Here is a 14,952-nt window from a genome sequence, read left to right on the forward strand (position 1 = left end):
ATGCCAGCGTTCCAGTGATTCACTTTGACACAGCAGGCAAGTGAGAGAATGTATCTGGGAATGGAGATAGATGTGTGCCTGTGTATGTCCTTGCATACATTTATCCACTTTAATATTTTGTTCTGATTAGATGGGCCATAGCTTTGGCATCTCACACACACATACTCAGGTAAGTCTCAGGTAAGCGCCGATGTAAACACACACACACAAGAATGAATCATAAATTGTCTCAGTCTGCATGGATACTAGATCATTATTGTAGAAGGGGCACCAAGAGCCGCCCACATGCAGGTGGGCAGACACACACTTGAAGGTGGACACTTGTTGGTGAGCTGGCTGCCTCCCCCACTCACCCTGAGGCCAAGAATACCCTGTGTGCATTACATGTGCACACACACACGCGACCTTATCTATTCCACAGACCCCCGCTGAGGCCACTAATGCCTCCTTGTTGAACTGCCTCCCCCAATCACTATACCGACGCCAAGAAATCGTGTGACTCCAGACGGTTTTTATTGCCTGCGCTTCGCTCACAGCTTGGAGTTACAAATGACCTTCAAGGAGCAGGTTTTGGTGAGCGTGTGTTCACTGGGGAACAGATGATGCGCATCATGCTGGACCTGGGCTTGACCCGTGCCACGAAAGAAGGACTCACTTGTGAGTAAACTCTGCCCACCCCTGCCCTGACACAGTTAATTTCACATGGAAAAAAACAAAACAAAACTCCATGTCCCCTGTCATCCATCCCACGTCCCGCCCGTGCGCGCTGCTTCGCGCCTTTTCTAGCAAATCATTTGTTCTGCAGCCAAATTGGCTCAAGGATGCGACTTATGGGACCTATTCAGTCAAATGGGTACTCTGTGTCCCTGTGTCATTGTTACTGGTAGTCATCCCATCATCTTTATTCACATCCACAGCGCAAAGAAAATCCACATTTCATCAGTCCACTGGAGGATTAATAATGCATTGCTTTGGTAAATGTGACATTTGCAAAGAGGATTGGTGTGAATAAATGCAGCCTGATGTGCAGGTGTTGTACTACTACGATATGTCAGTGGTGTTATCTCTCCCTTTCACACACACTAATATAACCAGGTCATATGCTGTGGTAGATGATTTCGCTCCACCGCTGGGTTTCCCTTTCATGTTCATCTGTTATTCTGAACTGTAGGCGTCTATCGGCTTCTTTCTAGCCTGGCCTACACCGAAGAAGAGAAACGATAACTTGACTTTAAGGCCAGATGAGTTTTCCCACCTCCACCTCCCCAGAGTACATGTGCCACGAGGCTACACACGAATTCGTTTAATGTGCAGTAGTCATGCAGCAATAATTCTTACTTTTTTCTCAGTAATTAGTTTTTTGTCACCTCCATCCACCTCCAATCCTCCCACACTGCGAGTTGTCTTAAACGATGAACAAAGAAATTATTGCAATAGTTAAACTAAATACTGGATATTTGTATTAAACGTTGGGGAATGGTTAGAATATTTAATACATGCTCAGAAAGAAAATGTAACGAATTATAAAAACAAATTATAAAATTTCTAGTTTATGTTGTGTTTCATTATCACAGCATAATAAATGATTAATGTTGAATTATATTATTTTTCTTTTGACAGCCAGTGGAGGTCTGCCGCCAAGATGACAGTGGCAAGCTTTGCCATTGCCTTTCTAGTCGCTTCCTCCGGTAACTCCTCCTCCCAGGCTGACGTAGAGGATCCTCCGCTACCCACGGCAGTGGGCGAAGACCGGCCACGGGGATAAAAAGCTCCTCGGGACTCCGGTACGTCACTGCCTGAAGCAGCAGTGACTCGGTCACCAGAGCTGAATCTCAGCAGAGATAGCATCAAGCAGGCACTTCCACGCCGTGCAGGCTAACTCGCTTTCGGCTTTGGTTCGAGATGGAAACTCGTCGCACCGTGAGGGGCTCCAGCGCCCGCAACTACAAGGGTAAGTTCCTCACCATTTTGCATCTGCAGATTCTACAGGTGCATTCATGTGCTTATAGCTGACACCTTTTTACTTACCTTTGAACACGTTTCAGTTTTTTTAGTGTTTTCAGGGAATATTGTCGTGTCATTTTGGGTTTAAGCAGCCTTTGTTAGACAGAAAAACAAAGTGTAGACTTCGATTTACGCGCAGTCAGTCTGACTGTTTTCTAATCATTTTACTGTGAATATAAACTGTATATGTCAGCTACATATTATGAGAGTTAAAGAAACGTGTCAGGGATGCTCACTCTGGGGTACAGATTTTGTGATCTGCTTAAAAAGTTACTTGGTCAAAGCTTTTTCCTCTGCTCTCCATACTGTTTTACGCATGGAGAGATAAAAGCATGAGTTTTGCGCGCACAATTTGTTACTTTAACGTTAGTGTAAATATGAAAGACATATGCCCTATTTGACTCCAGAGCTCTGGTTCCAGCTGTCTCTCAGCGTCCAGCGCGGCTAATAGTCCAACTTGTTAAGAGGTCAGGGGTGAGACGCTGGAAAATCTTGCGCACAATAGATGAAAAGGAACCTCGTTAATATTTAACGCATGTACTTTTCCCGCCTTGCCCACTTTTTTGTGCACCGTAATCTGAGCGATGCCAAGAAGCTGCTAAATTAATCATAAGAACCGAAACTGATCCGGGTTTGGTTACTAGTTTTACGCGTGCCCTCCGCGTAGACAACCTTTCAGCGGAAACATCCTTTTGGTTGAAACAGCCTGAGAAGTAGAAAACGGGGTAAATGTAACAGGGAGGCAATATGCTTCTCGTTTCTGCCTCTTAAATATATTTTGATTCTTGATTTGTGGCTAATTTATAGTCTAAACTGCTGAAATCCACGGTTATGTAACCATGTCACAAAATCCACTGCTACTTAGGTAAAGTGATAAGGTGGATATGAATGGGTGATTGATTTTTGTAATGTAAGCTGCTGAATTATATATGAAACCTAAGGTTCTGAATCCATCAACAGGTCACGGGTAAGAGCACAGCGATGTTAAAAGGAATCACTAACAACAAAACAAAAGTTTTGACAGACAGACAAAAAGAAAAAGAAATGGTACCTAAAGCTGAATCCAATCTCTTTTTCTTTGCCAGTCACTCTTTCTCACACACAATGTGCACGTTTTTCCAAGCTGCTACTCCTGCAGCTTTCTCATGCTAACATTGCCTTTTTCTTCTCTTTCCAGGTGGACTAACCCTATGGCTGATTCTGTGGCTGGTGGTGGTGAAGCCGGGTGGGGTCACAGCATGCCCCAAGCTGTGTGTGTGTTACCCTACGCCCATGACGGTCAGCTGCCAGTCCCAGAACCTCACCATAGTGCCGGCCGGTGTGCCCTACAACTCACAACGTGTTTTCCTCCAGAACAACCGCATCACAGAGCTTCGCGCAGACTCTTTTGGCTTTGAGACACAAGTGAGCAGAGTGACAACACTATTTATAGAAATTATGTGCAGAAATGTATTTTTCCTCTCTCATGCCATTATTCTTATTTTTCTTTGCTGTCCTGTTGAATTCCTCTGCAGGTGCTTTGGCTATATGGCAACAACATCACATGGATTGAGGCCGGAGCCTTTAGTAACCTCAGGGTACTGGAAGAGCTGGATCTGGGTGACAACCCTTCACTGCGCCACTTGGAAGGTGGAGCCTTCAGGGGCTTGGAGAAGCTGCAGAGCCTGCATATGCATCGTTGCAAGCTGGCCACTCTCCCCCATGATCTCTTCCACAAGCTGTACAGCCTGCAATTTCTCTATCTGCAGGTAAAGACAACATTCACACACACACACCTAAAAGATGACCAGTACGTTCACAGTAAGATGTTGGATAGTAATACATGGGTATGATCAAGGGTATGCAAAATTACTACGTTTAGTTGTGTTGTAGAATTGATTTAAAGCTTGCACAGGCTGCACACCCACACGCACGTTGATGCTTTCATATTGCACGTGTTGAAGCGTGAGTTGCACACACCACAGGCATTTATATGCAAACAAAAATAAGTTGTAAAAATAAAAAGATGCAGAAATGTATATCTACAAAGAAAATTAGAACCATTGAGCAGTTAAAAAACACTGAAACTATCGTATAAGGATAGATTTACAATATGACAATAGATTTATTTAATTACTATAAACTCAATGCAGATAATGATCAATGTAAGCTAAGTGGGTAGTTGACAGATCTTCTAATAATATAAATTGTAAAAGAAAAAACAAAACACATGTCCACACATTTACTTTCAGCAAGTGTATCTACAAGTCAGAGGAAGTAATATCAATCCAAACTTAAAATACACATATAGATGGCAAGGATGGTGATACAATCACCACTTGTAGAAGGCAGGAAAATTACTACAACACTTCATATTCATCCTTAAGTTAATTTTATTTAAAATAAGTGAAAAAGAAAACCTAAAGTCATCTTTTTAAATCACTTCAAAACCAGTACAATAGATCCAAATAGTTTTTTTTTTTTAAAGTAGAGATATAATATAACAGGCAGTGATTTGATTTTAATGCATTGAAAATTAGCTTGCAGAGATGCCATGTGCATTATTTTTTTGGTTGCTGTCAGCTTTTGGCAGCTAACAGTGAGATCTCATCTGTTCCTGAATTTAAACTCTCTTCCAATCAGACAATAACTGCCTGCCAAGAAGCCTTCTGAGGGAATTAAAGAGAACACATCCCACATTCAGTGTGACTCAGACAATGCAGGTCACTTCTCAGTGTTATAAAGCTACTTTCAAACAGATCACTTCTCACGTGTGCATAAATTATAACTGCAATCAGAGGGAGGTGAGATATTCTTTTATTTATTTATTTTTACTGCTCATATTGATCGCTGACTCAAAGAGAAATGTTGGATGTTCAGTAATTCGTTAAAGGCAGCTTTTGTGTCACACATTGTGTGAGCTTCCAATCATTTCTAGATTTCAGGATTCAAAATCAGCTTTGACCTTTTGTTGTAAGACTTGAATCTGTTGTATGCAGTCTTTAACAAAAACCACCATACCCAGCTTCTTTAGTCTTTCTCATAGACTGCATATTAAAGATAGATGTAAACATTATGATGTTAATCATTAGTTTCAAGTTTTTTAAGACAGCAACTTGCAATCACGAAGTAGCCTTTTTATATATATATATACAATCCATCATCATTTATTTTAGTCTTAGTGGGATTATAATTTGAGTTGAGAATTAAACCAGCAGTCGCCCCCTTCTGACAACTAAACAGATTGCAAGCTTAAGTCACTTCTGCATTGGAGACTATGTGTATCTTTTATATGCAGTCTATAGTTTTACTTTTCACTTTTTTCCCAGCACTAAATGTTGCATTTTGACTTTGCTGCAGGAAAATCAACTCCATTTTCTGCATGATGACCTTTTCTCTGATCTGGTCAACCTCACCCATCTGTTCCTGCATGGGAACCGTATCCGTACCCTCACTGAAAATGTGTTCAGGGGTCTGGTCAACCTGGACCGTCTCCTTCTGCATGACAATCGCATCAGGCAGGTCAACCGCAAGGCCTTTCGTGACCTTGGCCGTCTTACCATCCTCTACCTGTTCAACAACTCCCTGGCTGAGCTACCAGGACAGACCATGAAAGATGTCCAAGACATCCAGTTCCTCCGCCTCAATGGTAACCCCTGGTCCTGTGGCTGTGAGGCACGTCCCCTTTGGGAGTGGTTCCGCAAGGCCCGCATCTCCTCATCTGACCTTGTGTGCACTTCCCCATCTACACGTCGTGGTCAGGACCTCCGATTCCTCCGAGAAATGGATTTCGCTCTCTGCCCTCTTCCTGACCCCGGCTCTCTGGCTGGATCCACCACAACCACCTTCAGTACCAAGACCCGCTGGTGGTTCTCCAAGAACAAACCCGAATCCAAATCAAAGTCCTTGTACCAGAAGAGCTCAGAAACAGTGAAGTCATTCCCTTTCCCTGCGGTCAAGCCTCAGTTCCCCTCCAAGTATGAACTGTCAGCTGATGAGGCAGCCCTCCCCAAACTCGACCAAGAAGAATACTGGACCAACTATGGCAATGAAGATTCCTCTGTCCGCTGTGTTGAGCTGGACTGTGCTCCAAGCTATGACGACCAAGCCTTCCCCTCATTCTCCTCCCTAGCCATCACTCCACGCCCACTCCACCTCCTCACCCTCACCATACTCTTATTCTCCTTCCATTTCCTTTTCAGCTGAACTCCTTTCTCCTTTCTACCTGTTTCTTTCTCTGATTTCTCCCTCTCCTCTTTCTAATACTAACAAAAACCTGGATCTTGAGTCCTTTCAGTTGCCTCCTCAACATGCAAGGGGTGCTACACTGAAGCAGGAGACAGGCAAGGCAGCAGGGAGCTGCTTAAAAGTGCCAGGTCAGTTGAGCTGATGTAGAGCCAGACACAATTGATCGTGAAATACCTGATCTTTCATAGTACAGGCTTAGGATGACATCAGAGCTGAATGACAGTGACAACACAAAGGCAGAAAACTACGAAGTTAGCTGGTGGGGTCTCCAGATGTCTTTTTTTTTTTTTCTATCACAGCTGTAAACAGCGCAGGCGTTGTAAAACTATCCAGCTGTTTTCTATATTAACTAGTACTCACCATCCAATTATCACTAACATTATTAAAGGAAGATTATTTGGCATTACCAGAAGTAGGATAAAGATGTGGATTAACAAGAGAGATCTAGGAGGAGAGAAGTAAAGCAGTTTGAGGTGTTCACTTCAATGCAACCAGGAGTGACTAACCTCCCTCCTTCAGATTCAAAACCTTGTGTGATCCCAGAGATGCCAGCAAACCATCTGTACATACCACACACCATCACTGTACATATGCATCCAGCACACTGTATCTTAGACTAGATGGATTTGTACTTTGATCGTAGTAAACAGCTGTTTGTGAAGATAGAAGAGATGCTTAGACTGTAAAAGGATGGCAAGCAAATTAAATATGCACCTCTTGATTTCCACTATTATCACTTTGCCCTTTATAAATCTAAAAGTTTTCGATATCCCAGACATGGAGTTATAACTGATTTGTGTGTGGGTTTCAATTTTCTGTTGTGGTTGTGTGAGTGAAACTTAAGTGATGTAGATAAGAGAGTCTAGAAAAGTCTGGAAGAGACGGATCTTCATCTATCTTAGAAAAGTGAGTGCCTGTATGCATGTTGTGTGGAAGTCCAGAAGTCCTATTTTATTACACTTATACCTGATATTGTTTTTTATTATTTTACATGTCTGTATGTGCTTTTTTTCTAACCTGAAATCTGAAAAAAAAAATCCTTCATACACACAAAAAATGACCAAGAACTGTATTTTAAAACTGCATGCAGCATTTACACTCTGAACCATCTCTTCTCTTTATAAGCTGAACCTTTCTAACCCCAGTATGTGTTTATGGAAAAGTGTATGTGTGTTGTTTACGACCAATGAAGCCTAACTGTGACATACAGTCCACGTCGGCCCCACATGTTAAATCTGAAACCAAACCTCGATGATGACTGTGAGTTTCAGAACAGAACATGAGACATACTGTGACATTCGTTAGTCTGTTTTTTTTGATGAAAAATTAAAAAACTGTTATGGAAGTGCTTTGCTTTATTAAAAAAATAAAGAAATAATTACACAGAAGTGAGTGGGAGTTTTCTTTGTTCTTGTCTTTGCTCTAATCTCACTCTAAGTGCTCTCTAAGGATGATGCAAAAGAACAAAAAAATCAATAATGAATTTACACGAACACTTAATCAGATGAAAGCAGAGAGCAGAAACCTGAGTAGCAAAGCATAAGACATACAGTTATATAATGCAACAAGTCTTTCAGCAAGTCTGAAATTGATAACCTATTGAATAAGGGCTTTGCATGGAATATTCCATCCAGTAAAATGAGGGACTCGTGCAAAAGTGAGGATATTTGTTTATAGAAGGGAGGGGATATTTATTATCTGTATAACTGTGTGTAGTAGACGCAGTGTGTGTTCAAGGTATCCAGCCTTGGCTATGTTAAGCCAGTCACTTTTCTCAACATGTGCAGAAGGCAGCTATATCAGGTCGCATTACATATACAGTGAGATGGATGAATAAGCTCTCGAGATGTGCGTGTGTGTGTGCGGGGGTTTGGAGGGAGGGGCTGAGGTATGATTCAGGGCAGAACGGGGAGCACACCAGGGATGAATATGTGATGTGTCCCGGAATCAGCACACCCCCTCAACAGATACTCTCACCATGCTAATGATAATGATGATGATGATGCACACACTCACGCATCTGTTTGCTAGTGCAAGGACACGTGCACGTACATAAACAGCAACATGTGCACACAAAAAGAAGTTTAGCTGAGTTGCCTCCAACTTCACACTTCGTGGTTGGCCTCCATGTAAATAATTATTCACAACTTTCACAGATTGCCTTGTTTTTATTTTAATATTAAAATATGTGATTGTTGCTTCTGGTTGTAGTTCAGATTCACTGAAAAGTGACAAAAATCAGTTTTTTAAGAATTGCATTTTACACAACAAATACTGTCCTTTTTTATAACAAAAAAGGTACCACAAAAAAAATACTGAATATCTGAAAAATCTGCACAAGTCAAGTTAGTCCTGTGATCCTCACACATAAAAATGTAAGCCAATAACTGACGTTTGATAACAAATAAATGAGTCATATGTTACAAATATGGTACAAATAATATAATATTAACATAAAACTATGCATCTTTCTAGAATGTGTTTATTGAGCCTAAAACAAACAAACTATGCTAGTTCCATCTTTCTGCTGGGAACACTGGATGTTTTCCACTTGTGAAGAATCTCTCTCATTGTTTCAAAATTGTTTAAAAGTAGCCTTAATACGTCTTTACTTTGTGATATTGACACCTGCTGACTCTAAAGGAAAACCATTTTATTATAATTGACTTTACCCACCAGGGACATAACCTATTCCCCGCGGTTCCCAGTGATCTGCGGGAATAGCTTCTCTGAACCTTAAAAGTACTGAGAAGTTTGTTTGAATCTTTTTCTCCACTAAATAAACAATTACTGACCACTTTACATGACACCTGGTGTTACCTGTCCTCCTTTCTCCACAGGTGTGCCAATGCTGGCTCATTTCCCATTGAGAACTTGCGCAAAAGCACGTACAAAAAAAGGAAGAATCTCCCCTTACTGGAATAAAAATTCTAAATATCAGCTGTGAAAAAGTTTGTTCTTGATCTGAAAGGAAGTTAGATGAGAACATTGACACTACTCCCAGATAGCTCTGTGAAATAGCTTAGCTCAAAGACTGAAAAGAGGGGGAAAGGTGTGTAATAATTTAAAAAGTTTGAGGAATAAAACCTGCACTTTTTAAGATCACTAGTAAGAACATCATATCTGGTATGTTTGATTCTTAGAAACACTGTATAAATGTGTGTTTACTGCTTTACAGAGCGATATATGTCAGAGTATTTTTTTGACTAGGCCCAGGCACTTCCTGGAGTCTACTTGTTGCCTGGCAACTGCTCAGAGGCGAAAACTCAGTAAAAACTCAAAAAATATCAACGAGCAATTTTCACATGCTTTTACATTTATTTAAAACAAATAATAGTATTAAATTATAGCGCTTCAGAGATGCTGGTAGGTGGATTTTGTTACTGGGTCATTCGTGGAAAAATCCTCAGAGTCAGCAAATTTGTTTCTTTACTAAAACTTTATAGATCAATGCGAAATTTTACTTCATACCATGAATATTTTCAAATAAATTTAGAGGCCTCCAAAGTGTTAATAGGTGAGTCAGACCTTTGGTTACTTTTCAATTAACATTTTTGTTTTCCCCAGACTTTTTAGCTAACAGAATCAAAACTTGTAGAAATTGCAAATGAACCTGTACTTTTAAGCACTTTTACTACACCCATCATTACAAACACTTTTTTCTATGTATTAGTCCCTTATCTAACATTCAGACACTCACTCACAGATATACATCAAGAAACTTCAACATGTAGATTTGAGGAGCCAGGGATTGTTGTTCTGATATATAGATGTCCCTGTCTTCCTACACCTCCACAGCCATAAACCTTGAAAAATATTGGACTTACTTCTATGTAGCTTAAGAGCCTGTAACTAGGAACATTTTATACTGTTTAGGTAAGATTCTACGTGGCTTCATAAATTAAAGTTGTTGTAAAATATTGTAAATAAAAAATAAATCATTTGAGATTTATTACAAGGTTGTTGTTTTTAATTCAATAACCTACTAATAGGCAGAGGTAGGGTTGGGTATCGTCACTGATTTCTAGAATCGATTCGATTCCGATTCACAAGGTCCCGAATTTATTCGATTCGATTCGAATCGGGGAAATTTTGCCTCAGACAGTCATAAATATTATAATTCTGATCACTTATCAGTACATTTCTATATTTTTATATCTATAAAAAGAAAGCTGACACTTGTGAGACTTTATCAAAGGTGTAACCATCACAGCTGATTCCTTTGTGTCAAAGTAACTGAGGATAAAACACAGAAAAACACGAAGGCGGTTTGCTGGGTTTTTATAGCAGATGACCTTAAATACATTGTGCAGTCAAAAACGAAGTGAAGCAAAGCAAAGTTACAGAGGTTTGATTAGAGACACAGCTAAGCATTTTTGCAATTTTGCATAATTTTAAAAAGTTTAAATTTGTTCAGTATTGAACAGCAGAAATTAAGCTTTCTTGTCGGAAGTAAGTTTAAAAAAAAACACACAAACAAACAAACAAACAGTGGCCGACACCATAGACTGGTGGGTAATAAGTAGGAGTGGGTGACGAAGTTTATGTGAAAAAAGTAGTTTGGATCATCTTTGGCTGCTGGTTCAGTCAATATTGTTTGGAGAGAGATAAAAACCTGCAGCTTCAGAATCTAGTGCAAAAAGGAGGTAAACAAAAAGCGCCCGCTGACGCTTCAAAATCAGTGAGCTGTCGGCTTTCAGCGCCCACGGCGTGTCTGCGTCTGTGTACAGGCCGTCGGGTGAGAAAGGCGACATCTCACTGATTTGGATGCCTTGGGTCCGCCTTTTGTGTTTACGTCTTTGTGCAGAATCCGTGTACCTGCTCCCACTGACTGTTTTAGCTGTTTGGTGGTTGTAGAAATTTCGTGAGGTTTAACCTGAGATTCTGGCATTTCGGGCAAAATAAATTTATATTTAAAAATCGATTTAGGATTTTAATGAATCGATATCACGTTATCCAAGCCAGAATCGATTTTAATCGATAAATAGATAATCAAAACCCACCCCTAGGCAGAGGCAATGTGGATATTTCACCTTGTTTTGGTTTCTTGTTTGTTTTTTAGGTTAGTTAGTTAGCTAGCTAGTTAAGCTAAGCTAATTCATTGCCAATGTGACATGGAAGAAAAACAGGAAAAAGTTACAGTAAATATTTGTGTCTTCTATTTGTAAATGTCTGTGTAAGACTTAAATGCCTCTTAATATAATCAATTCATGTAATCATCATCTTTCATATTTAATCATGCAGCATATATTTATAAGAATTAAGTATGAGTGAAAAAAACATTATGTGGTATAAGAAAATACAAAAGGCCCTGTTTTAATGAGTTAGTGAGTTATATGTATTCACCGGTGCCTTTTTTCAGGTATGCCTTTTCAACTGCTTGTCTAATCAGTCAATCACATGACAGCAGTTCAGTGTATTAATGCATGTAGAGCTCACAAATCTGCAGCAACTATGTGATGCTGTCGTGCGAATATGCACCAGAATCTCTGATGAATGTTTTTAGCACCTTGTTGAATTTATGTCACAAAGAATTAAGGCCTTTCTGAAGTACCTAATAAAATCACTGGTGAATGTATGTCTCATTAAAATTTGCTGTTGAATACTGAACTGAGAAGTAATACTTTATACTTTTGAATGCAAGAAAGAGAGAAAATAAGGATTTTTTGTAAGTTTAAGGGTTTTTTTTTTAAAACTCCATTTATAGAGTATTCATGTGTTTTCTTAATTACTTTCATTATTATAAGAAATGTCTCTGCTGTTATGTTCAAAGGAAATACATCTACAATATGTCTAGATGCAGTCAGTTACCAGGTCAGAAAGTATTTCACAGTATAACTGTGACAAAACTACTTTAAAGGCAGTTTTGAGCTTTGGTTATGTAAAAGGACTTTTTACTGTGTGTCACAGTTTCACGCTACTGTTAGAGGAGATGAGATAGCAGTATTAAATTACTCCCCTCAGCTTTTTCCTGCCACTGATAACCACCTGCAGAAAAACTTTCATCGTGACCAATGTAATTACCCTTCCCATATTCTCAAGTCCCAATTTCATGGCAGAACTGTGGGCGGTTGCCCTCCATGGCGGAAAGCAGCTGCCTGGGTGGTCATGGGACATATTTAGTGTTTTTCCGGTGCAGGAACCAAGCCATTAACAGCCAGAATTTCTCTGATCGTCAGACTTTGATGATGTGTGCCCACTCATTCTCCCCCAACTCTCTATCTAACTTCTGCTGCCTCTGCTTTTATTCCTCTCTTTTGTGTGTTTGCATCTTTTTAATTTGCTGTCACTCAGTCTTTGTCTGAAACCCATCGCTCCGGCACTTCTCTCTCCCTGACAGTATCCTCCACGTGGCTGTCTATGCTTGTCTTGAATAAGCCTGCGTGTTGGCCCGAATGAGTTGGCGTTTTAGTTTGCGTTTTGCCGTCGTGTTTGCTGACGTTCACCTTCACACGTGGTATTTGCAGAGGATGAACCGAGACTCACACCCTGACGTCAAAGGAGGCCGGAAGGAAATGAAATGTATGGGGGAAGAATTTCAGAAGGATGGAGCCGATTAATTTCCTCCCACTGCGTGCTGGATATTTACCCTGCAAAAGAATTCAGTCGAATGGTTGAGAGTGCAGGGCTGCAGTCAACAGGAAAGCAAACCTATCACATCCATAATTGACAAACATCATTTGCAGTGCTGCTACACAGCAGTGCCAGCTTCTATTAACCAGCACGTGAAAACCTGAGCCTGCTGGACGGCAAAGCCTTCCTCCTGAACAGAAAAGCAAGACTGAATGAATAAATCATTTTAAGTGGAAACAACGAAAGAGAGAGAGGCTGCCTATGAGTTCACACACTGAACATCAATGTTCCTACTGCCTGTGGGAGTTTCACTAGACGAAGAGCTGCCAAGCAGGAGGGAGTCAACTGGGAAACCTCCCAAACAATTACTAAATATCAAAAAAGAAAGCTTTCGATGAATTTTGAATTAAATATGTCTTCTTTTAACTTTTGCAGTTCTTTGAACAGTTGTCCATGTATTCGGGTTCCTGAGTCAAGTACCCAGTTCCAAGCTTTGGGCTTTTTAAAATAATGTTTCCTGATTGTGTTTCTTTGCATTTGGTTCTTCCCTCTAATTCTGTTCTTGGTTTTAGTTCATATTGTATTCCTTGCTTGGCTTATTTTCCCCTATCTGGTCAAATCCCATCTCTGTGTTTCATCTTATATCACTTTGTCAAGTTTAACTGCCCTCTCATTATCCCTGATTTATTCCTGCTGTGTCTCCCACTTATTTAACCCTCACCTCATTACCATGTGTGTAAACTGTTTACATCTTCCTCTGGTCCTTTGTCGCATCCTCGAACACTGCTGTGTGTTTCCTTGCTCCATGTTTCCTGAAGTTATGTGCTCCCTATCTATGTTACTGTACAAATAATATATTATTAACATAAAACTATGTTTCTAGAATATGTTTATTGGGGCTAAAACAAACAAACTATGCTTGTTCAGTCTTTTTTCTAAATTCTGCCTATAACTGATGCCTGTGGTGTCTCACATGTAACTATTGGGGGTTTTACAGTTTCTTTGGCTTTGGGGTGAGTTTGCTGGGACGTCCACTGCTGGATGTTTTCCACTTGTGAATAATCTCTCTCACTGTTTTAAAATTGTTTGAAAATAGCATTAATGTGTCTTTCCCCTCCGTGATTTACCCCAGATTTCTATTGTTTTGTATTCCTGACTCCAGTGCTTCCTTCAATTTGTATGTTTGAGATTTTGAAAAAGCTCCTGCATCAAAGCGGTTTTTGAGTTCACATTTTTCCCTCTCCTCCATACTGGGTCGAAAAGCTGCTGCACAGCACATGATTTTACTTTAAAAAAAGAAACAAACAAAACAAAAATACTACATAAGGTATAAAATCCATACTTTACTATAAATTCTTTCCCTTATCAAGTTCTGGATCATGGGTGCAAGAGGAGGAGTGCACCGCAAACAGGCTGCCAGTCCCATTAACACCAACAGAGAGAATGCACGAACTCCAACACAGAAATTTGAACCCAAGACCTTTTTGTTGATAACCTATACTAGCTTCTTGTGGATGTAAAATGTAAAGCATTGATAATTTTTTGTTAGACCCTGACCCTAACCCTTCAGAACTTGAGCACGATTACCTCAGCCAAGGACGTAATAGTTCTGTCCTTAAAACACGACAGCTCCAAAAGTTTTGAACGAATTCTCATAAAATTTGTTGGGGTGTGGAATAGGGTCATGGAAAACATTCTATTAAAATTTGGTTTACATCCACCAAAGTTTTTAAAGACAACTTAATGAGTTAATGGTCAGAAATTGACAGAAAGCCTTATATTTTAGAAACTAAGGCTTCTGTATATAGCAGTTTATCAAAATATTTCTTACTGCCTTTTTATTGACAACATATATTCTAAATATCATGTTATTATGATTTTAAATAAAGTCAAACATTCATAAAATGTCTTTTATATTTAAAACTTTACTTGAAATTCTGCTGCCTTTGACTGTATTGGAAACATTCAGGTATTGCATACTGGTATATGGGTACTCCAAACGTCCAAATGTCATTTTATATTTGACCTCTGATCTCAGTTTTACATTTCGCATTTGTCGTTGTTTCAGGTTGACCCCAAAACGTGTTATATCTTTAAAGGGAGTATTACCTAGTTAGTTAGAAATATACTACACTATATTATTATAGA

The 14,952-nt window shown here is 39.8% G+C and overlaps 1 protein-coding gene across 1 annotated transcript; it reads left to right on the plus strand.

Moving 5' to 3' along the window:
* Window positions 1-550: 550 nt before the first annotated feature.
* Window positions 551-7,604, plus strand: rtn4rl2b (reticulon 4 receptor-like 2b). The gene is made up of 5 exons (XM_085425773.1): window positions 551-657; window positions 1,621-1,951; window positions 3,182-3,408; window positions 3,519-3,752; window positions 5,344-7,604. The coding sequence occupies exons 2-5, from the start codon at window positions 1,903-1,905 to the stop codon at window positions 6,187-6,189; spliced, it is 1,356 nt and encodes a 451-aa protein (XP_085281899.1). The 5' UTR covers window positions 551-657; window positions 1,621-1,902; the 3' UTR covers window positions 6,190-7,604.
* Window positions 7,605-14,952: the final 7,348 nt, after the last annotated feature.

Source organism: Rhamphochromis longiceps, linkage group LG2 (assembly GCF_057381845.1).
Source record: "Rhamphochromis longiceps isolate RC_006_pf linkage group LG2, R_longiceps_female_GT1.1, whole genome shotgun sequence".
In the NCBI taxonomy this organism is placed as follows: Eukaryota; Metazoa; Chordata; class Actinopteri; order Cichliformes; family Cichlidae; genus Rhamphochromis; species Rhamphochromis longiceps.